Source organism: Pelodiscus sinensis, chromosome 1, assembly GCF_052426305.1.
Source record: "Pelodiscus sinensis isolate ZL-2025 chromosome 1, ASM5242630v1, whole genome shotgun sequence".
Taxonomy (NCBI): Eukaryota; Metazoa; Chordata; order Testudines; family Trionychidae; genus Pelodiscus; species Pelodiscus sinensis.
The window spans coordinates 197,837,625-197,861,926 of record NC_143052.1 but is presented as its reverse complement, the minus strand read 5'-3'; the positions used below and the strand labels follow the sequence as shown (position 1 = coordinate 197,861,926).

General features: G+C 39.6%; 1 protein-coding gene across 4 annotated transcripts in view; it reads left to right on the top strand.

The window, feature by feature from the left end:
• KDM6A (lysine demethylase 6A) overlaps positions 1-24,302 on the top strand; it is a 289,075-nt gene that overhangs the window by 243,186 nt on the left and 21,587 nt on the right. For 2 of the 4 annotated variants that reach the window (XM_075912747.2, XM_075912756.2), the window contains 7 exons: positions 11,816-11,945; positions 13,517-13,622; positions 14,434-14,639; positions 16,040-16,198; positions 16,942-17,006; positions 17,086-17,160; positions 23,344-23,492. In XM_075912747.2, the coding sequence (XP_075768862.2) occupies positions 11,816-11,945; positions 13,517-13,622; positions 14,434-14,639; positions 16,040-16,198; positions 16,942-17,006; positions 17,086-17,160; positions 23,344-23,492 (890 nt within the window). The remainder of the gene's footprint in view (positions 1-11,815; positions 11,946-13,516; positions 13,623-14,433; positions 14,640-16,039; positions 16,199-16,941; positions 17,007-17,085; positions 17,161-23,343; positions 23,493-24,302) is intronic. The other 2 variants (XM_075912776.2, XM_075912767.2) reach the window with 1 other exon arrangement.

The following is a 24,302-nucleotide window of genomic DNA, read 5'->3' as shown; positions in this document are numbered from 1 at the left end:
TGGAGCAACCCAGCAGCACCCCAGCTGCTCTGCCCCAGGCGTCCTGATTCAGCCGCTGCTGAAACTGACTAGCAGCAGCTGAATCAGGACGCCTGGGGCAGAGCAGCTGGGGTGCTGCCGGGTTGGTCCGGAGCGGCACTGCGGGACCAACCTGGCAGCCCCCAGCTGCTCTACCCCAGGGGTAGGCAAGAAAAGCCTGGTCTGCTGGGGGGGGGGGCACTAGCTGCACCCCCCCCCCCCCAGCAGACCAGGGAGATGGGGGTGGCGGGACCGCCAAAGTCCTCCACGGCTTTGCTCCGTCTCCCTGGTCTGCTGACCTGGGAGACGCAGAGCAAAGCTGCAGAGCACGCAGGCAGCGGGACAGTCCAGGCGTGCCGCGGCTGTCCCACTGCTGGCGTGCTCCGAGGCTTTGCTCCCCATCTCCCTGGTCTGCTGGTCAGACCAGGGAGACGGGGAGCAGCTTTTCTCGCCCCGGAGGATGGGGGCGGCGGACCGCGGCGCATCTGGGCGTCCCGCCGCTCCCATCCTCTGGGGCAAGAAAAGCCCCGTTCGTAACTGCGGATCGGACATAAGTCGGATCCGCGTAACTCAGGGACTGCCTGTATAGTATACTCCCACGAACCCAAATAGCAAGGAGAACACTGATTTTATTGAGAGTATCAAGAGGGCATGAGTCATTCAGCAACAGAGTAAACCTCCCAGTGAGCTCGGAGCTTTTCTCTTCCCTCTCATGGTCTTGACTGTAGGTCTGTCTGCTCTGCTTATTCACTGCCGTGACAGCGGGGTTGAAGAGGGCAGCTGTGTTGTTGCTGAGAAAGTGACACCCAAAACCTATAGGTGCATGAAAGAAGCTACAGTTCTGGTGAGCAGAGAAGACCTGCACCTTGTGACAGATCCCTACAGGCACTGGTCCTGTGGCAATTTAGCTCCTCTCTTAGTCCCTGCTCACTCACTCCAGTGACAGAGGGGCTACAGAGGACTGGCTTTCTGCCCTGTTACAGAAGCCATTCAGCTGCAGGATAGCCTCCCTTGAAGCCTGAGCTCATCATCATCCTCTTTGTAGTCTTGTATGGTGTGATCTTTGCTCAGTTATTCAGACCTTTGTATTTAAATCCTTTCGTTGTGCCCCACAAAATACATGTCTTCTACCACACGTATTGTGTTTGGGGACAGGGTAGAAGTTGGGTAATGGGGTTTTGGATAAACAGGAGTATACTGTACTGCAGCGTTGCAGAATTGCTAGTGTATGGATTTCTTTTCTTTATAATCATTAGGTTTAATTGTCCTTTCTCTGTACTCTCAAAATCATACATGATTTATGTAGATAATGAGAATTATATGTACGTTCTCGTTGAATGTTTGCTAAACTAGAACTTATTTCAGAATGATACTCAGCACCCTAACCAGGGTCCCTTTTTAATAAGAAAACAAGTCATGAAGTGTGTTTGCAGTAGGAAAAAGACCAGCATATGTATTGTATTCCTTTTTTAATAGCTTTTCATACGTATTATGCCTATGTTTTGTTCTTGCTGCCAAAAGTTTCCAAATTGTTTTATTTTATTTTTAGATCTCCAGTTTACTTCTAAACCTGTGGCTGCATTGTAATGTGATTGTTTGTTTGTTTAAAGGTGTCCAGTGATATACAGGCAGTCCCCGAGTTACGCGGATCCGACTTACGTAGAATCCGCAGTTACGAACAGGGTTCCTCTCCCTGGTCTCCAGCAGACCAGGGAGAGGAAGCAAAGCGGCGGAACACGTGGGCAGCGGACAGGGCTGTCCGCTGCCCACGCGCTCCGAGGCTTGGCTCTGCTTTGCCCCCCCCCCCCCCCCCCCCGTCCCCCTGGTCTGCAGACCAGGAGGACGGGGGGGGGGGGGCAAAGCAGAACAAAGCCGCGGAGCACGCGGGCAGCGGACAGCCACGGCGCGTCTGGGCTGTCCCGCTGCCCCCGTGCTCCATGGCTTTGCTCCAGACACCTGTGGTACAGCAGCTGGGGCGCTGCCAGTTGGTCCCGTAGCGCCGCTCTGGGAGCTACTGGACCAACCAGGCAGCACCCCAGCTGTTCTGCCCCAGGCGTCCTGATTCAGCCACTGCTGGTCAGATTCAGCAGCGGCTGAATCAGGACGCCTGGGGCAGAGCAGCTTGGGGGCTGCTGGGTTGGTCCAGTAGCGCCGAGGAGCGGCGGCGCTACTGGACCAACCCAGCAGCACCCCAGCTGCTCTGCCTCAGGCGTCCCCAAGTCAGCCGCTGCTGAAACTGACCAGTGGCTGACTACAGGAAGCCCCTGCCCCGGGCTTCCTGGAATCAGCCGCTGATCAGTTTCAGCAGCAGCTGACTTGGGGATGCCTGGGGTTCTTAAGTTGAATCTGTATGTAAGTCAGAACTGGCGTCCAGATTCAGCCGCTGTTGAAACTGATCAGTTTCAGCAGCGGCTGAATCTGGACGCCAGTTCCGACTTACATACAGATTCAACTTAAGAACAAACCTACAGTCCCTATCTTGTACGTAACCCGGGGACTGCCTGTATATGAAAAATCACAGAATATTGAATTGCCAGTAACTAGAGATGTTAAAAAGCAGGTAACTGGGTAAACATGTAACCACTGAAAAACTCAGTGGTTGCATGGTTATCTGCACCTGCAGCATAAGGTGGCAGCTGGTTTCCTGGGAGTTGGCTTGTGCTGGGAGCCAGCTTTAAAGATGGCTCCCAGTGTACATTGGCTTTCACCTGCCACCCCCATGCTGTTGACTCTGATACAGAGGCAGCAGCATACCGGGAACTGGCTTTCAAGCTGGCTTCCAGCGTACATGGGTTCCCACCTTCAGCCTCCTGCTCCTAGGGAGCTGGTTGCTGCCCCTGCACTGCTGCCTCTGATGCAGCGACAGTAGTGCGGAGTGACAGTGAGTTCCCCAGGAACAGGGCGAGGTCCTATGTGTAACTGTGAATGTTAACTGGTATAGCCCTACCAGTGACATAAGTGTAAATTTCAGAAACTGAAGATTTTGTTTTAGTGGAATATTGTGATGCTAGGGCAATTTTTTAAACACAAACAAAACCCCCTATATCCCCTACAACTTTGCAACTCCAAGGTGTCCCTATTTTCTTTGCCTATGACTTCATATTGCCTCTACTCACTTTCCTGTTGTTAGGATGTTAAGACCACCTTTGACTGTTATATGCTTTGCTAGGTTAAGGGGACTATAATAGAAACTCTTTATATTAGGGATGTAAAAGATTAACATGTTAATGGGTAAGCCTCACTCTTAACAGGTGACGCTTACTGATACCAATTAACCTGTAGGGTCTGGAGCAGCTCCCCACCCAGCCCCAGACAGGAGGCTGGTCCAGTGACAGTTCTGCCTTTCCTCCCACTCACCCCCCACTGCCACAGGGTTACACGCTTGCTTCCTGGGGGCAGGGTTGGCAGTAGCCCCTACTGCAATTTTTTAAAACCTTCTACTGGAGAGCCTGCAGAGCATGTAACAACTAGGATTTTTAGGAGTTGCAGAGTTACATTTTTAACCACATCTTTACATACCTACTTTATATGTTTTTAAGGTACAATAGAGAGGGTATCTTGGCTCACTTTGTGTTTGTGTCTACTTTAAAAGAATATCCAAATAAGCTGTGTGTTGGAAAATGTTTGACTGTTTTATGTCTGGTCTGGTCAAGTTTAAAGTTCCTGCTTATAATGATAGTCAGAGGAAAAAGAGAAAAATAATCTAAAATTCACAGGAAAGCACATAAAAAATTTCAGCTTTTCCCAGAATCACCTGCTTATTGGAAAAAGCTGTCCCTTATGCTGTTCCATCTTTCTACCTGTGGTCATCAAGTCTTATCCTCCCTTCTGTTCCCCAGAATTGTTCCTAAGTTTCCTGTAGTCATTCTGCCACGTATGCCAATATGGCATTTGTCTCCAAAGGATTCGCCTAATACTTTGTCCCAAAAGTTTTCAGACAGTTCAGCAGTCCCCATTGTACCTCTCTGGTTTCTTTCCTCTGGTTGTCCAGTGTAAGCAGTGGATTACCTGTTTAGCACTCCTGCATCTCCGCTGTTTTATCTGAGCAATGGAGACAGAAGCTGGCTGGCTGAAACACAGAAACAGCTATAGGAAGTGGAAAAAAACATGGTGTGGAGGTCAGTAAGTGCTGCCAGCAATCCCTGAATAGTTGTGAGGGGTCAGTGTTTTCTCTGCTTTTTTATCCATGTGTGGAATAAATGTTATATGCACCAAGACATGTGGATGTGCACCAGCAGTAGAAACACATGCTGTGGGCCCTCTACACATCAGCTGGGCAGTGTTTGAATCTTTTTCTGGATGGCCACTCAAGTGCGCAGCTTTCAGGGAATACTGGTGGAGGCTAGTTTTAGGTGGATCAGAGATGGAAAAACCTGGGTCTGTTCCGGCCAGCTGTGTGTGTTGACAGGTATGTACATACTTTGCATTTTTAAGAAAAAAGTCTTTCAAAGCCTTGGAATCTTCCTGTAAGATGAGTCATAATAGTAAAATATCCTGAAAAGCTATTGCAGAATTTTGCCCATTTGTGGAAGATAGTGAGACTCAGCTCCACAAATTCCCAGCGTATGCTAGACATTTCTAATTCATGTTTTACATAAATAATGAATAATCTAGAATTTTGTTTCCTTACTATACTTTTTCAACTCTTCAGTCAATAACCTAAAAGAATTCGATCAGAAAACTTTAATATTCAGTCAGGTCTACTGCATTTAATTTTAAGGAAGTTGTGCATCAGTGGGATTTGGGGCCAAGTAATGATGAGACATCTATATTCCTGACATGCATAAACTTCTAGGAAGACAGTACATTAGCATGCTATCTGCAGGATGTTCAAGAGTCCAAATCTTCCCTGTTAGCCTAAGATACTGAGGGAGCTCCAAATTCATAACCTCTTTCTTCAGTTGCTGAGAGATTGTGAGAAGAATGTGCTCCAACAACCATCAAAACCCCTTTTATAATGTATGTACTGCCTTTCCGCTAACTCCGTGGTGTCTGGTGTAAACGGCTGGCAGGCCACCAGACAGGTTGTTTACTTTGTGTTCACGGGTATGGCTTCCCACAGTTCACATTGAGGCTATGTCTAGACTACAAGCCTCTTTTTAAAGAGGTTTTTTCAAAAGACTCTTTCGAAAAAGCTTCTTTCAAAAGAGATCGTCTAGACAGCAACCAGTATTTTTGAAAAAGCACTGTTTGCATTCAATAACACCTTTTTTCGAAAGAGCGTTATTCCTCGTAAAATTAGGTTTTCTGTCATCAAAAAACTGCCTCATTCTTTCAATTTAATTTCGAAAGAACGTGGCAGCAGTCTAGACACAGGTGAAGTTTTTTCAAAAAAAGGCCACTTTTTTCGAAAAAAACCCTGTAGTCTAGACACACCCTGACTGTGATTAGCTGTTCCAGGCCATTGGTGCTGCAGCAAGCAGTGCATGCCACAAGGACTTTGCTGGCTGCCACTTCCACAGCTCATGTTGTCCAGGAACGGCAGACCATGGCCAATAAGAGCAGCAGATGTAAGGTAAGCAAAGTGAAATTGAATTTTTCTGTCAAGCCTGCTTAATATCTTCTAAGAAGAAACAAACTGGGCTATTGTTTTGTGATTTTCACTAAGCTGCTACTTCAGAAATGTGAGAGGAAAAAGGTGAGAGAATTTCACCCTATTTTTTAATTTCTCTCACAATGCTCTTTCATAGTGGTCCTGATGCACCAGAGAATTGCCTGTGCATTCTTTCACTGAGCTGCAATAACACATGACTAGTTAACTAATTACTTACAGTTCTAACTATCAGGGTAGTGTAATACTGTTTTCTACACTCAGTAGAGAAGGCTGTTTAGTCATGCCTGCCAATATTTGCAAATAAAATCTGTAGATTTTTTTTTATTAGCGTACTTTTGGGAAAATTACATTATTTTTCATTTCCCCTTTGTTCCTGTCAAACTTTATGGTTTCATACACACCAGCCTTGTGTCATTCCACATCCATTATCCTCAGACACAGCTCACTTTGCACTTTCATTTTGTATGCATGCACAGTCCCATTCTACAGATATCCTTGCCTTCTGCTAGACCTCTAAATTCTAAATTTTCCATGTACCTTGCAAGTTTTCATACATTTCTAAAGGATAGCAAGGGACCACCACTAGTGTAAAGGAAAATCCTCTACATTTGACTACCTTTCTCCTTATTGGAAAGGGCAGCAAATCAGACCTGCTGTGCAGGCTGATGGATAGCCTGTTTCTCCAACCAGTGCAAGAAATAAAGCTACTTCGCAGCTGAGTAGTTAAAGGATTGAAACTTTAGAATTAGGGCTGAAAGCTTCACCAAGAAGTAGTTCTTCCTGTCCTTAAGACATGCGTATTGCCCTTTCACAGAACAGATCTTTTAAGTAGCCCATGGCTTGTGGTTAAAGAATAAGGTTCCTAGAATCATCAACTATTAACCATTCGGGATGTTTTATTAACTAAGTAGTTGTAATTGAGAAAAAAATAATGCTTGATGAGTCATCTTTCTGCAAGAATTATATATATGCACACACCTACAACATACTAAATGTTTCCTATCATGTTAATTAATATACAGTACTATAGTAAATGAAACAATGAATTCTCACTACTGTGACTCTTGGGTAATGTTGATTGCTAATGTGTTCCTGAACCACAGGGCTCTGAGTATCTGGTCTACAGGTTGTTTCCACACAATATCAATGTTCCCCCAATCTAAGCACCAAGAATATCAAGGGAAAGGAACACAGGCCACCTCACGGGCAATCTGAGCTCTGCTGGTGCCAGCTTGCCAACTTTGTGCAAATGCTAGCCTTGTGAGCAAGGTTTCCCTGCCCATGATATACAGTATCCTCCCAAGCTCCCTGAGCAGCTAGCTGCACACTATTGTAACAGGAGGATATTTTTAGTGAGAAAGCTAGAAGATACAATTACCAATATTCTGCTAAAATATTAGATCATATGTAAGTGGGGGAATGGTCCCGTTATTGTGGGGAACTTTCCTGGCTTCTATACTACCCCAGTGAAATGGACCAGTGAAAGAATCTGAGTCCCTGCTCCCATTTCTTTTACCCAAAAGCCTCCCTGTCCCTGAGGGTTCCCTTTCCACTCTCCTGAGTAGCAGAGTCTTTGAAATCCCAACATGGCTGGGCCCAGGTTTTCTGGGGCTTAATACCCGACCTTGTAGTTACTTAGGGCAGGGGCTAGGGTGTCCCCACTCCAGGATGCTCTCTTCACACTGGATGCTTTCTTGACCCACTGATCATTCCATACAGTTCAAAGCGAATACAATTTATTAAACAGCAACTGATTAAAAAGAAAAAAATAAGGGAAAAAATGAAAAAGGTTAAAAGAGAACACATAGTCCTGCTCTGTAGCACAGGGACATCACAGACAGCAGTCTGCAGAGTGTAAGGACAGTTCACAGTCTGCTCCTTATAGGTCCCAGGGCTCTCTGAGGCCCTGGCTGTGCTGCATGGGGGCTGCTGGTTAGACACACTTGCTCTGGTAGTGACCACTCAACTTCAGGCTCTAGGTGGCAGGACCCCTCTCCCAGTTGGAGTTATTACAAGCCCTCTCCAAGTCTGGCCTGCAGGGCCTCTTGGCTGGTGGTGTCTCCTTATCCAGAGCCTCTTTCCCCCCCTTTGCTGGTCCCAGCTGCTCACCACACCCAGCTCCAGACTATGCTACTTTGCCAGCCTCCAGCTCCTTGCATTGCTTCTCTGACCCCTTTGGCTCTGGTCACTGCAGGTCTGCTCCTCAGCACAGCTTGCACTCCTTGGTCTGTGTGTGTCTGTCTCTGTCACTGCAGGTCTGTCTGTCAGCACAGCTTGGACCCCTTGCTACTCTTCTTAGCTCTCTCCCCCTTGACTCAGACTCAGAAAATCCCAGCTCACACGGAGGACGGGACCTGACCTCCTAATTCCCACATTGACCTGTCCATCCTGTTAATCAGGCTGACCTGGAGTGTTGGCCTCTTCCCATTGTCCCTGGGGTCTGTCAGTCTCAGGGCCCTGATTTCTCATGGGCCCTTCCCCATTTGGTACGGGGAGCTGGCCAACCAAAAACTCCCACTGAGTTTAGTAAGGGGCTAACAGTCCCCTTACACATGCATCCTGTGACTTTCTTCAAAGAAGTTCATATTCCAGTGCAGTAGGTGCTGCTTGTGTAACTGAAAACGTTGAATTCTGTGCTTGATAGTATCTGAATAACTGTTGTTGCTTCCATTAACGGCCCACTTCTGAATTTAAGTGTAGTTTGATGTACTTACTTTATCATTTGTGAGCAGCAGTGGTAATGAACCAAAGCAGGCATGAATGTGGTTTATATAGCACTAATTGTACTTGAAAAGCATCCTTGCAGATGCATCCTACATTAGACAGTGAATTTACAATTAAAATGTTGTTTTTAATCAGAAAAATGCTAACTTTTTTCAGTGAGAAACATTGATGTATAAATCACAGAATAAACTGCCCGTAAGAGAAATGCTGAGCTCAAAATTAAATAATAACATTATCATTAGTTTGTATCTAAAGGCAGGCAGTTGCTATGAAGTAAACTTTGGGGATATTAAATATATATGTTAATGTTTTCCCAGTATTTCCCTATACCCATTGAAGATACTGAAGTTTCCTGAAGAACTTTGGGAGGTCCTTCTCTCTGACGGCTCTTTCATTCATTTGGTCCTGTAAAATAGAGCCAGTTTATTGCATCAGTCTATGATGTACATAGCCAATGTCCTAAATAGTGCAACTGGGTGTCAGGGGCCAATCATAAACCACAGGAATAAGGTTATTGGAGGGGGAAGGGGAGAAAAGGAGGAAATTGTTACATTTTTAATGTCATTTGGATAATTTAATCCCTTTTAACACAGGGAAATGCTCTCATCAATCCATTTTACATTTTTCCTTGTGTAAAGCAGAAGAAATACAAGAAAAAATAATGTAATCTTTTGTGTTAGGGGAAAAAATACTATTCAAAAAGGTGTTTCAGCCTTTAATTTTTCTTAGTTTTCAGTGAATCCTGGAGCCTTTCAATATCATTAATGCTTATCATTACCATACTACTTATTTCAAATGGAGTGTTCAGAGTATTTGGGGGGAGGACATTTTAAGATTATTTTTCTTATCGATGCTGTTTACTCTCAGTGCATTAAATTGGTAGCTAAAGAACAACAAGAAGTCTTCAATCCAGATTCAAGTAATGATTACTTTTTCCTTTCTGGGAATATTTGGTTCTCTTTACCCTCCTGTTTTTGTGTTGGAATTTCTTTGGATTAGAGTGCCTTGGGGGGGGGGGGGACAAGAGGTAGTTGAACTTAATTTTCATATGTAGTCAGCCAGTTCTTCCTTTATTCCTATTCTGTTCTGGTCTCCATTAATACATACTGACTTGTTGGGAGTATTGAAGATTTACTAATGTTTGTCAACTACATGGATAGTCTTCAGAGGCCTTCTGTGGAAATACAAAACTAGTCTTCTCTCAGATGCTTATAGCTTTGACAAATCTAGAGAAGCAATTTCTCAATACCTATAAAGGGCTGCTTTCTGGATTATGTTCTAGAACACATGACAAACAAGTTATTCTCATCATGGAACTAAGAAAAAATCTGGGTTTTTTTTTTTTTTAGAAGTGCTGGTGATTGATCTTGAGCATTACAACTGAAGCCCATTGAGTTGTGCATAGTACCAAGGAAAGTGTTTGAAACAGTAAAGATAGTGTTAAAATACCTAGATTACCCTGTTCTGAAAAAAGAAAACTGATTAACCAATTAACTAAAATTCTTAGGAAACTTCAGCAAAGCATAGTGTGGTACTGGTTAGGGATGTGAATGTAACCATGCACATACGTGCAAAACTCCTCTCCCATTGCCATTCCTTTATCAGATGCAGCAGTGTTGAGGTGAAGGTGAGAGTTGTTTGCCTTCCCCACTGCTGCCTCTGATACAGGAGCGGGAAGGCAGGAATCAGTGCTTGCGGGGAGCAACTTCTCCGCCCCTGCTGTCTCTGATACCCATATGCAGAATACATAGTTGCATAGGGCACCTGAAAATGTGGGGCATCACTGGGTCTTAATAGCCACCCATTTGTCTTTTCCTATTCCTGTTCTGAGATTCTACCTCCTCCGGAGAGGATCTAGTTAACTTAATAGGTTTGGCAGGCTTTTTCACTCTTAGCAGAACATGGAACCTGTAAATGAGCTATTCAAGTGGTAATGAAGTCATTTAACAGGCATTTTCAACTCCAGGTGTATACTGTCAGTTTTTGAATTTATTGACAATTTGTCTATAGGACCTTGGTTTAAAATTTGTTTTAAAATTTCATAAGTGTGTTGCTGAAGATTATACAATCACATATCTAAAAAATCGTCGTCCCACTCCCTCCTTCCTCCAGCTGCCATTGGGCATAGGGGGCACAGTTTAATAATATTGTGTACAGCTCCATAAATCCTATGGACAGCCCTGGTGAGAGGTAAAGTTCTGTCATGAATTAGAAAATGGCTCTGAGACAGAAAATATAGCAGGAATAAATAGGTTATTTGTCATGGCAAAAGACTAAAGGGGACTCACGTAGCAAGAAAAAAATATTAGGCACTTTTTGTGTTCTTCCATACAACCAGACTTAACATTGCTGATATTTCAGTATTCTTTATTTTAAAAAAGGGAGTTAGAATTTTGAAGATGCCTGTTCTCAGAGTTCTTATCTATACTCATCTGTTGACTTACAGTGTGTGTCAGAGGGTTATTTGTACTAATCATTGGTTTGGAAAGAAGTTGTGACTATTTCTAGTCAGAAATCTAGCCATGTCCATTAGATATTAAGACTCTTTCATTACATCAAGTAAGTCCTCTTGGCATCACCTTTTTAAAATCATATTTTGTATGTTTAGCCTAGAAGATTAGGTAAAAATAAAAGATGTAAGATACTATGCCACACAAACCCCATGTTTTATATGCGTATAAAATGGCATTTTTGTTTGGAGGGTGAGGATTATTAATTTTGTAGTTAATAATAACCATGTTATAGTCTCGCTCCTAGACAAAGAAAAAATGCAATATATCTTCGTTAATTATCACTTCACTAATCTTCCAGCACAGTAATTTAGTCTTACTTGTGCCTCACATGGAAGATTTAAAAGTTGAGTGCTGCAGAATTACTTTAACAAATTATTCTGTAGTATGTGCTACTATACTGTGAAGTACAAGTATTAAATTAAACTTGTTAAAATAAATTAATGATGTAGATTACAGCATGGTAGTTTTTCAGTTGTATGAGTTCTTGGTGATTTGCAAATTTGCAATTTTTTGACTAGCAGTTTTTTGTATGAAATTGTTTGAGATTCTGTGCATTATCAGTTTAAAAATGGTATATCCTCTGTTATACCTTTCCGAAGAAAGCTATTTGGTGTTTTGTTCCTCATAGTTATGAATGGATCACCTGGTAGTCAGTGCCAATTAATAAGGTTCTGTTGTAATTAATTTATCACAGCAAGTAGTTTTTAACTATCATTAAGATTTTCTTTATTTTGAGATTAGTTATACTTTTAACGAAAGACGGTGTTTTTGTAAATTGGGGGTGGGGAGTGGAGATAGTAGGAATAATTGAAAATGTCATCTTACTAAATAATGAGAATCCTTGATTAAGATATATCCTGGAGGTACCACTTATACATGGGTAAATCATGATTATTATATTCATATTTTCCATTGTGCCTAATGTGTAACTAGTGCATATTCAGTAAATAGACTTGTTTTTTTTTTTAATCAAATGTTCACACAGATAGCTCTCTTTCTTTTTTAGGAATCTGGGTAAAAATGGCTTATCTAACAGTAGCATTTTATTGGATAAATGTCCACCTCCACGACCACCACCTCCACCATACCCTCCCTTGCCAAAGGACAAGTTGAATCCACCTACACCTAGTATTTATGTAAGTATCAACTGACTGGTAGGAATGATTTGGTTAGGACTTTTTGTAACTCTTCAACTAGCTTTTTTTAATTTCAGTAAGTATTGAAACAATCCTCAAAGGGGTATCCATGTTAGTTTGTGACTGCAAAAACAATGAGAAGTCCTGTGGCACCTTAAAGGCTAACATTTATTTGGGCATAAACTTTTGTAGGTAAAAACTATGCATCTGACCATGTGTTTTTTACTCACAGAAGCTTATTTCCAAATAAATCTGTTAGCCTTTAAGGTATCACAGAACTCCCTGTTTTTATTGAAACACAGTATCTTATTCAGAGCTAAATTTTACTTTCAGGGCTGCAACATGTAAAAAGGCAGAGTTCTGATCCCAAAGAAAATCTTGTGATATTAAAACTGTGTAAGTGATTCAAACTGAGAATTCCAATGTGATTACTCAATTGAAATGAAAACACATTAGAAATGCTTTTTAAATTTTGAGTATTTCAAGTACTGATTTTAAAATTCAGTTCATAAAACACAACTGTCACTAAAAATTCAAATAGAGTTATAAAGTATTTTAAGATGCATTTGCATGAGATTACTCTCATAGCTATATCAGCAGATAACTAAACGGAACTCTCCTGCCAGTATATATCAGAATACAACAAAGAAAATCAATTAAGGTTGCAATGGCAATCTTATAGCAAATGATAAATATAAAGAACATGAGGTGTAAAAAGCTTTCATGAGAGATTTCCGTACTCATGCCTACTTTCTGGTCATGGAGAGGAGTAACTTAGGCTCTTACAAATTGTTAGTCTTTAAAGTGCAGCTGGACTCCTTGTTGGTTTTTTCCAACACAGATTTCAGTAGTTTTTATCCACATAGTGAAATTGATGTTTTCTCTAGAGACGTAACCTCTACTGACCCCTAGAGGCACAATGTTGAAAGATTGGCAACAAGATCAAAATTAGATTCAACTGAAAATGTAACGAAGCATTTTTTTTAAACTTACTAAAGTCAATTGTTTTGCTTAATAGTAGAACAATGTAGATGACATTTCTGTTTTAGTAATACAGTTTCCTTTAACATAATCTAAAGGATTATCTTATGACTTTTGAAAATAGTCAACATAATTTATAGTTTTGGAGATTGTGTAGTAGAGAACAAAAATAATTGTGTGTGAATCTTAGCTATTAAAATATATACAATAGAAATTAGATATTTTTGGGGAGGAACAAGAAATTAAGAAAGGAGCTCTGCTGAGGTAAAATACTGAATAGATGCTGTATAGAACACTGGTTACTAGACTTTGGGATCTGTTGTCAAATACAGAAATAAACTGCAGTAAAATTGAGTTTAGAAAATCTTTTCATCAAAGGAATCTGGATAGAATTTTTGCAAAAGAGTAAATTATAGGAAACAATTTTATTTCAAAAGAAGTGAAACCAATATTTAATGGAAAAGTATTGTGTAATATAACTGATTCACAAGAATTCATGAAAGTGTATAGGTTTCCTGACATCATTTTATTTTATTTTACTAATAAAAAGTCTACATTTCCCTGACCTCTAAAACTCTTGTAATTTGCAGTTGGAAAATAAACGTGATGCTTTCTATCCACCTTTACATCAATTTTGTACAAATCCAAACAACCCTGTTACTGTAATACGTGGCCTTGCTGGAGCTCTTAAATTAGGTAAGTTTGTTTTATACAAAAAACCAAAGCACAGAATAGAATTTTCTTTTTAAATGAATGTATGTGCGTAGGAAAGTTTTTGAAGTAATCTGTGAAGCGTTCACAAAAGTCATTTTGATTTAATATATTTATGTTTGTACCACAAGTAATGAGGGCAATATGTAGTTTGCAAACTAAGCAGTATTTCTGTTGTACTTGAAAAAACTTAGTATCCAGCAGCTCCCATTGACTATACTTAAGCAGGTGCCTAAACTTGTTTCAAAAAGTAACGTGAGATTTCTTTTTTTGAAACTTTTGGTCCATGGAGTTTTATGCCTTAATTTTTTCATCTGCAAAATGTGGGATGGTAATTCGCCTGTATTGATAAGGCATTTGGGGATCTATGGATTAAGTTTTTTGTACTTGCTGGGCATGTTTATTATTTAATAGAAGTATTTTTGTAGACACCGGGATTTCTCTGAAACATGTATATTCAGAAATAATATTGTCATACTGCTACTAATTTTCTTTATTTACTTCATTTAATAATATTTGTACTTTTTTTAGTCAGCATAGTTTCATTTAAGCTTTTATAAGAGCTCGTAGGGTAGGGTTTTTAATATATGAATATTTCATATGAAGCCTAAGTAAACTGGACAGTTTATCATAGTGGAGAAATTACCTATTTCCTTTTCAGATAAAATATCAAATGTTGTGCTTCAGCATATACTTTTAGTTTCTTCAAATATATTAATCTCTGCCTTCCCAATATATAATTTAACCTTTTCATATAAGTGATAGTTCAGTAATGATCTCTATTCATGTTCTTTAGATCTAGGACTTTTTTCTACTAAAACATTAGTAGAAGCAAATAATGAACACATAGTGGAAGTGAGGACACAATTACTTCAACCAGCAGATGAAAACTGGGACCCCACTGGAATAAAGAAAATCTGGCGTTGTGAAAGTAGTAGATCTCATACTACAATAGCTAAATATGCACAGTACCAGGCCGCCTCATTCCAGGAGTCGTTAAGGGTAAATACATCTTTATTATTTTATAAAGCACACACTAATATTGCAATCAACTTGCCCGCAGTAAAATTTCCAAAATAATCATATGATTATCTTTTAAGGAGTCCTTTCCATCAGTTGGATTCCCAGTGATACTAATAGTACAGCTAAGCACATACATTCCTTGTGAATACATGGGCAAATATACTATAATGTGTTCGGCACAAATACCTTTAATTTCTTTAGTTAAGTCTATTAGTTATCATTTTCACATACATTTAAAACTGTTAAATTAAACTGACACATAGTAAAATGTAAGATCAGATGTAATTTGTTGAGAGCTTAAAAAATGCATTTAAACCTCTAAAATAACTCTTCGAAAAAGTATCTTGATATTTCTCAACTTCCAGTTTAAAAGTATTTTGAAATTTCTTTATTCAGAGTATAGTGATACAATGTTTGTGCTGCTTTATAGAAGCCCACACGCACTGTTTTCCTTCAACTCAAGTATTTGATACAGTAGAAATAATGATATAGTTTCAAAAATATGGCTGTAAATGCTTTCCATATATATTATTATGTAATGTGATTTTGTTTGCTATTATGTAATTGCTCCTATATTTGGGAATTCCTCAGTTTCTTAAATAAATTTGCTTTTTATTGGGGGGAAAAAAAGTTGTTTCACATATCTAAAGTGAAGTGTTCATGGGTTTTTTTTTTCCAAAATACATTTTTTGCCAACCTCATCTAATGTAAAAATAAAAAAGATACGCTAGATTTTTGAGGTCCCAAATTCTAGTGATGAGTACATCCTTGTTAACTGGGGAAATCCTGAAAGCTCCACACAGATGTGATCTTAGGTACATGAAAATACTAAGCTAAGTAGAGCAGAATTTGAGGTATTTCTGACCAACTATGTCTTGGAAGAGATTATGGAAGCAGCAGTAGGGGAGGGAGCCAATGGCTGGCATTTTCACTTTAATCACAAAGGAAGTGGTGGTGGGCTGAGTGAGGTGAGACAAGGACAGGAGAAATTTTAAGTTGGCACTTACGCTACAATCAAGAGAGAAAGAACTACTTTGTGTGCAGATCATAGCAAGGCCATTGGAACAATCTGTATAATGGGAGAGGTGACAGCTATTGTACCAAACTGTAAACGCTGTATATGATGGAAACCATTACAAGATAGGGGATTGAGGCAGCTTCCTTAATTCCAGCCACCGATAGATAAGAAGCAGTAATGTAGGTAGGAGATCCAAATCTAGATCTATAAATGCAAGAAAGTAGAGAGGACTAATCATGGGCTGTGAGGGAGAAGCAGGAGAAGGAATCAAGGATATTCTGGAGGGATGGAGGGGCTACATTGGGGGATTTTGATGGCACCTGGTTTGGGCTGATAAGGGACACAAATGGGATTTTTCTAGATCTGCAATGGTGATTGGGGAAATGGGATATCCACTGAAGATTTCCGGCTGCTGTTTGGGGAAGTGAGCGAGCATTGTATTCTTCCTGATCATTCCAACGCTGTTGGAAGGTGGGGGCTGCCAGAAGCCTTAAGCCCCACTGGTTCTCAGGGCCACAAGGTAAGCTAGAAAGGGGTCAGAGGACGGGCCAGAACCTTATGCAGAGAGTGGGGTTGGTGGGGGAGGTCTGTGGCTGGAGCCCTGGTTATTGTCGGGGAGGAATCTAGAAATATGCTAAGTATTTGAGATATGGGGTGTTGGGCCAAAGTAATGTTTTTGTCAGTACAAAAGAAGGGGAATGAATGTAAAAGTGTATACATAATTTGCCTTCAATAATTTTTAAAATATAGAGCTAACATATTAAAGTTCACAACTATTAAGTGCATCAGAGTGTAGCTGTATCAAAACTTTAAAAAATAGAAGGAAAAGATTGCATATAGGCTTCCGGAGCAGCAAATTTTTGATAATGTTACACATGAACTGGCATGTTACAAGAGGACACCTGGAAAGCCTCTATTTTCATTAACATTTGCATGAAAAAATTGCATCGATAACAGCAGTATTTTCAAATAAGGTTATTTTTATCTTAAGTTACTATTAGCAAAGAAATGTAAAATATAAATATATATGTTAAAATGATCATGGTCACAATGTTCCTTTTCCTCTTTTTTGTAAGTCATCAAAATACTGTTCCTATCTCACTCTTATCCCCAATTTCCCTCTAGTCTTCAAAGCAACCTCTGCTCTAAATATTCCTTTTATAATTATAGACGCAAAAGTTTTCATAATGTATTTGGTTTGAGATTAAATCTATTAATACTATATGATAAAGTGATAGGAAATTTCACTTTTTTGTTTTGCAGGAGGAAAATGAGAAAAAGAGTCACCACAAGGACCACTCGGATAATGAATCCACATCTTCTGATAAGTGAGTTAGGTGTAAATAGTGTACTTCTATGATTTCTGTCCCAAAAGTTATATTTCATATATTTCCGTAATTTTTACAGTTCTGGTAGAAGAAGAAAAGGACCTTTCAAAACAATCAAGTTTGGGACCAATATTGATCTGTCAGATGATAAAAAGTAAGTCTCCCTGCAATTCGTCTTTGTCTGTAGTTATAAAAAAAAACTTGAGCCAACATGCCCAGCCATGTTATTTACCTAGAGTTTTCCATTGTCACATTTAGGTTCCTGTAGTTCATTTTACTTTTTTATTTAATAAAAGTATGCATACTGTGTCCATATCGTTTGGCTTTGGCACCCAGCTTAATTTTAGAGTTGTTTAACTTGTCTCTGGTTACATTATAGTTGCTTCTGCCATTTAAAAGAAATACATGTTTTTCCTGGTAATAAAGCAGCAAAACCATATTGCTATGCAAGAAATCCATATACTTGCAAAGTTTTAGAATTCCCAATTCCTAAACTAATTGAAGACAAATGCTTATACAATTAATCGCTTGGTATTTTTCAGCAGATAGATATCAATTGCAAAAGTTCTGTAATGCAAACAAATTCATCATATGAGAGTGAAAGTGTTTTAAAGGCTAAGCTGCATGATTTTCCTAGAAAGAGCTTGAAGAAAAGTTAGGGTTTTATTATAGGGCCTCAAGGCTTTTCCATCTACTTTCCTTTGTTATAACTCCCAATCACAGTAATGTAACTGAGGGGAAAACAAACTTTAGAAGAAAAACAGAATGTTAAGCATCTGCACATACCCTTCCTATAAAAAACATCCCTTCACGTATCTCCTAGTCCATATCACTCTGTGTAAATTCCAGTAGTTTGTTCCCTCATGTTGTTTGTTCCCCAGTGTGCATTATGTCTTTAAAAACGTACTTCCAAAAAACTTACCTTCATCTTCTTTCCTGGCTGTCCTTTTTGCTTAAAAAAAGAGTTCTGATAGGAGGCTTGTATTTTAAGAAACGATGCACATATTTCAGGAGGAAAAAAATTGTTTCCATTGTCATTTAGTATAATCCTGATTTATACTCAGTGAGGGGGGAGGGGAGGAGGAGACAGAGACAGAGACAGACACTAGTATTCACAGTATAAGACTGGAATGAGAAGTCTTGAAGAGTGAAGACTGGGACAAGCAACTAGGGTAGAGAAGAGACAGGATGGAGAAACATGTTACCCAAACTTTGGAGAAATGTGCGAAAGATTCTTTGTGCACCAAAGCATATTCTTCTCAAGAGCCTGCAATAGAACTTGAGATCCTAGAGTCTTCTCATCCTTCTGCTGCCAACAGAGATCTATGAAACCAGGGGGCAAAGTGTCTCAGCTCCTAACAGAGAATAACCACATACCGTTGCGTATCAGTTACTCCATTAGCACAAGTGGCAGAGGTCTATATGGTAGAACTAAAAATTCTAACCCTACTGCTTAACCACAGGTGTCAGTAGAATGCCATATGGTAGATTTTTTTTTTCTAGCTTACTTTTTTAAAACCCTAAAAAACTACATGCAGAAAATGTATTAAAAAGGATGTTATAGATTGCAGTTACACACTCAAAAGTTAGGAAACACGATCCTCTTGTGCATATGTACAAAGACTGTACATCATGATCACATACTGTTGTTTCCACCGGACTCCATTTCATGCAACATTTCCTAACTTCTCAGTACACTGTACTTGATTTTGCAACCTTAATGTTTTTAACATAGGTTTGTGTGTGTTAGATTTACCCTTCATGCCAAACCCATTTTCTCTCATAAGCTTAATATTCACCACTTGGGCGCTACTCTTTTACAATAATTTCCATCTCCTAACCTCGACTTTTTCTTCATTCCTTCCTCTTGCTTCCACTGGAATTTCTTTTTTCCAGGAAATCATTCTGATCCATGGCCTGTCTTTTCCCTTGCCTCTGCCTTTTTGTATTCACTAAAAGGTAGCTCTTTTCTTCTAATTCAGCATCTGTTGTTGCTCTCTCCTTCAGAAGCCTCTCTCCTTTAGATCCCGCATCCCGACTTACAGGGTTATTGCTGTGGTGTTCAGTTTCTCTTTTTACTTTAACCAATATTTGTCCTTTTTGAAGGCTATTCAGTTTGGATTATCCTATACCTTTTTCTCCAGGTAACCAATTAAACCCATTAGTACAGGGCAACTTCATCTGTATTCATCTTGCAAAGCGATAAGAGAGAGACTCATCTTATTCCCTTCTAACTAGAGTATCCCCACTCTGAACAGCTTCCTCTGCCTTCACTGTGATATTTCTAGCTGAGACAGACTGCTCAAACAGGCCTGCTTATTCTTCAGAGATGGTTAAATGGGACTGACATTACAGTTGTCGCATAATAATTTTTCTGCAAGTCTGTTTTAGTCTTAAAGTAAAAGCACTTCCGAAAAAATATTAAAAAATAAAATAATGCATGTTACCAAGCTTACCAGAGATCACTCCAACCTTAACGTAGACTCTGGCGGGAGAAGTCCTTTCAGTACCCCATTTGGGGTGTGGGGTTCAGAACAAGCACAACTGAGTTATGGTAATTCAGTATGCATATTTCTTCCAAAGCTTCCCTAATGATTGGGGCCTCTATAGATCAGAGGTCCTGTCCATTTGCTAGATCAGGAAAAAGTCCCTGCGTCTGCTTAAGCTGTTCATCCAAAAATCTTTTTATCTGTTGCTCCCTGGAGAATCCAGTATGCCAGCCTCTCCAAGTTATGCACAACTGCATTTTTAGTCCATGGACCCCGAAGATATTAAAGCTAATTCAGCAAGTTTAATTTCAAGAAAGTTTTAATTTAATTCCACAAAGTTTGTCCATTGTATTGTCAGTCTATCATGCTCTCCTCTTTATATTTCTGCTGTATGAATGCATGACTCTTTTGTCTTTCAGCTTAGTCTCGTGCCCTTCTCCAAAGGGACTTCAGATTTTCATACAGACAATTTGTCTGATTCTTTTGGTGTTTCCCTTCAGTAACCTCTTTATTTAACTTTGCTTTTGACTTTTCCCACTAACAATCTGTTCTCTTCCCTTGGATTTTTTACACTCCTTTTTCAGATTTGTGTTTTCTTTTGAATTTCTGAACATATTCTGCAGAACTTGTTTCTTCTTCTAATCCTCATTACACAATGAGATTATGCCCTTTAACAATTCTGCGTTTCTTCTGGATCCATGAGAAGCCAACAATGCAAAGAACTGAAGTTTTCTGTTGAAGTGGATGAGGAACTGCCCAGTACTAACTTGTTCTTCATTTTAATCTGCATTCATGAGTATTTCTGTATACCAGTTGCCTCAGACTCTCAGCCCATGAGCCATCTATGGCCGGAGCATATTTGCAGTCTAGCCCAAGGGAGGGAGTGTGTGTTTGAACTCATCCCCTAAGCCCTGCCCTTTCCCATCACTGTCCCACCCCATGGCACGTCATCTCCCAAGTGACCCCAGTCAGAGCCTCCTGCACTCCACATGGGCGCTGGAACCACAAGGAAGCAGAGACATGAGGTGCCATTTGGAGGACACACTTATTCTACATACCAATACAAATACATTATTTTTCTACATTTGTTTAAACACATTTTTGTTTTAAAAATAAACTGATTTAAAATTAAATTTGAAATATATTGTGTATATTGAGTAAATGTATTGTTAATTTATTATAGTAATTTTATTTATATGAAAACAATTCAAGCAATACATGTTCGTTGCCAAAGAAAATCAGGCAACTCAACAGTTTGAATTCAGTGGCCAAGCACCTGGAACTAAAGTTTGTTGATAGTGCTAGACCAGCTTTGTGCAGCATTACAGAGAAAATATTTTAATTTGAATTTATTCAACTAGTTTAGTTTAAGGACAAGCTTTTTCAAAGTTGACGAAGTAGGAAAGCTTGGTGTTTTTTTTTAATTTTCTGATCTAAGACCGTCCTTCCCTCCCCCCAAAAAATCTAAGAGAATAAGATCTGCTAATTCTAAAATTTTGAAGGACATCATGACTAGGAGCAATCAGTTGTTTCCTAATTTATTTAATTGGTTAATTTTAAATGCAAAACGTGATTTTGATAACCTTACTTTTGTTATGTATTCAGCACATTTACAGTAACTAATAACAATTTTAAAATATTTGTGTGCATTTTAATTGAAATCCAGTATCCATTCAAATGCATCTTAGCATATATCATGCATAAAATTTAACCAGTTAACTAAACAGGATTCCACATCCCTAGTCTGAACATTTACCCCACAATTTAAAAAGCACGTTAGCATAAACCCAAATCAGCTTGCACAAGTAAGCCACAAGTTGCACTTAAGACATGCCCTTGGCTACTGGTCAAGTTTTATCTGCAGGTTATGCCTGACCCCACCTTCTTTATGGTCAAGACGCTGATCCTCATTCTGACTTTGTACTGCTTTCCCACAGTTTAGGATTGATCCTGTCTTGCTGTTGATGAGATCTCCCCTTGCAGCTCCTGAAAGCCCCAGTTTCCTGCTAATTGGGTCTTCACATCATCATTCTCTCACTGGCCGTCTAGCTGCTCCTCCCTGGATACTTCCCTTAATCTGCTGCCACTGTAGTGTGCTGCTCCCCTCACTCCATCTCATACAGTCCTTATGGTCCTTATCTCCTGCTCATTGCTTCTCCAAGTGATTATGTTGCCCTTTGGCTTAAGTCTTGGTGGTGCCACCCTAGCTCTGTTGAACTGTTTTGGTCTGCCTGGTATCAGCCATGTTCTGTGCTGCAATCCAGTGTGCTCCCATGACTCAGACATTTCTTCGCTCCTTTGGTGTTGTCTTGCTTGCTGAGATGGTCACTAGATGGGGTGATATGAGAGAAGCAGCAGCAAGGGTTTAACAGTATCAACTAGTGCTGCAGCTAGAAAATTTAGCACTTCGCTTATCAAAGCATTAGAGTCCAACCAATCAGGATGGCACATGTCTTACTCATGCAACCAATCTTACTTTCTACTTACCATGACGGTGCAGGTGAATGGATTTTTAAGCCCTTTCTATGATTAAAAATTTCATTTCCCCATCCTAAAGGACCAAAAAAAACCACCCCACTTTCCTTGATCTCACCTCTCTCGAAGACCACCCTTTCACATTTCTCTCCTTTGCCTCCAGCATCCTAAAGCTTACTGGCTTTTCTCTTGGATCTACCTTCCATTCTGAGGCACACATTCATCTGTTTCCACTGGGATAATCTTTCTGTTCAGGAATGAAACTGACTCATTTCTCTTGTGCTGATCTCCTAAGATAACTGTGATCAACCTTCTTGTAAATTCCTGCAGGGCCTCTTCATTGTTAGTGTGGAGTGCTTCTTCTAATAGTTGCTGTGTTCACTACCAGAGTTATCGCAGTATCAGAACCTGTCCATATGCCGTGTCACCAGCAGAGCTCAGATTTCACATTTTTTAAACTAAACTTTCATCTCTTCAGTAAAACAAAAAGGATTTCTTGTGATAATCAGAGCAGGAGAGGAAAAATAAGGATGCAATCGTGCTTTCATACACTGATGATTATTGGGAATTTGTGGTGGGATTTTTTTAAATTGATGTTTATGTACGGTTAATGCATAAAGGTTTTGCAATGTTTGCTGAAATTTCGTAGTTACTAGAATTAGGTTAGAGGTTGTAATAAAGCATGTAATAACGTTACTTTGTACATCTAAAGCAACTGTCTTCCAAGTTCCTCAAAACATCACTGTGGAGAAAGTCATTTTGCCTTCATTTGAAAGTTAGGGAAACTGAGGTATAGAGAAAACTTGGGTTTGGATTTCAAAGTAATTTTCTCAGAACTGTCTAGCACCCATTTCATCTTACTTGGTTTAGCCACGTGACCATTTTTCCCCTCAAGTAACTTTACAGATTTGTGATTTAAATTTAAAATATAATTAAAATGTAAAGAATAGCAGGAATTTGTGACATTTCCTAACTTAAATTTAGGGATCTATGGTCTCTGAGACCTAAGTTTCCGAAGTCAATGCTCTCAATTGCACATTTAACATGTATGCACAATTACTACAGTTGCATGCACAATTGTGTACACAAGTCAGGTGTAAAATTTGAAATGTAATTTTCTGAAAATTTAGACCAGAATGGACAGTTCTAAGATTTTGAGACTTGGATTTCAATCAAATATTAACATTAAATTGACATCCAAATTAGTGTAATTCCACAATGAGACATTAAATTGTGTATTAAGTTTTCTTCAAGAAACAATTTCTTCCTATAACTTACGGGGTCACAGTTTTATAACATACTGTTAATATAATGCCCAAAGTATTCCTTGAAGTGCAGAGATTCACAGTTGTGCGTTTGCTGTTTTACTACAGGTGGAAGTTGCAGCTCCATGAACTGACAAAACTTCCTGCTTTTGTACGTGTGGTGTCAGCAGGAAATCTTCTAAGCCATGTTGGTCATACAATCCTGGGAATGAACACAGTCCAGTTGTACATGAAGGTTCCAGGGAGTAGGACACTGGGTGAGTACAGACACTTTCCATGGAAAAAAATCTAGTGTCAAGAAGATGTTAACTTGGCCACATTGCAGATACTATATTGTTTAGACAAAAAACAGGAGTATGTAGCACTTTAAAGACTAACAAGATGGTTTATTAGGTGATGAGCTTTGGTGGGCCAGACCCACTTCCTCAGATCAAATAGTGGAAGAAAATTGTCACAACCATATATACCAAAGGATACAATTAAAAAATGAACACACATGAAAAGGACAAATCAAATTTCAGAACAGAAGGGGAAGGGGGGGGGAGGAGGTAAATGTCTGTGAGCTAATGATATTAGAGGTGATAATTGGGGAAACTATCTTTGTAATGGATAAGATAATTAGAGTCTTTATTCAAACTTAGGTGTAAAGTGTCGAATTTAAACATGAATGACAGTTCAGAGGATTCTCTTTCAAGTGTAGTCTTAAAAGGCCTTTGGAGCAGGATGCAGGTAATCAAGTTGTTGAGACAATGTCTTTTCTGGTTGAAATGGCAAGAAACTGTTTTTTCTTTGTGATCCTGTCTAATATCTGTTTTGTGGGCATTGATCCTTTAGCCTTTTAAGACTACACTTGAAAGAGAATCCTCTGAACTGTCATTCATGCTTAAATTCAACACTTTACGCCTAAGTTTGAATAAAGACTCTAATTATCTTACCCATTACAAAGATAGCTTCCCCAATTATCACCTCTAATATCATTAGCTCACAGACATTTACCTCCCCCCCCCCCTTCCCCTTCTGTTCTGAAATTTGATTTGTCCTTTTCATGTGTGTTCATTTTTTAATTG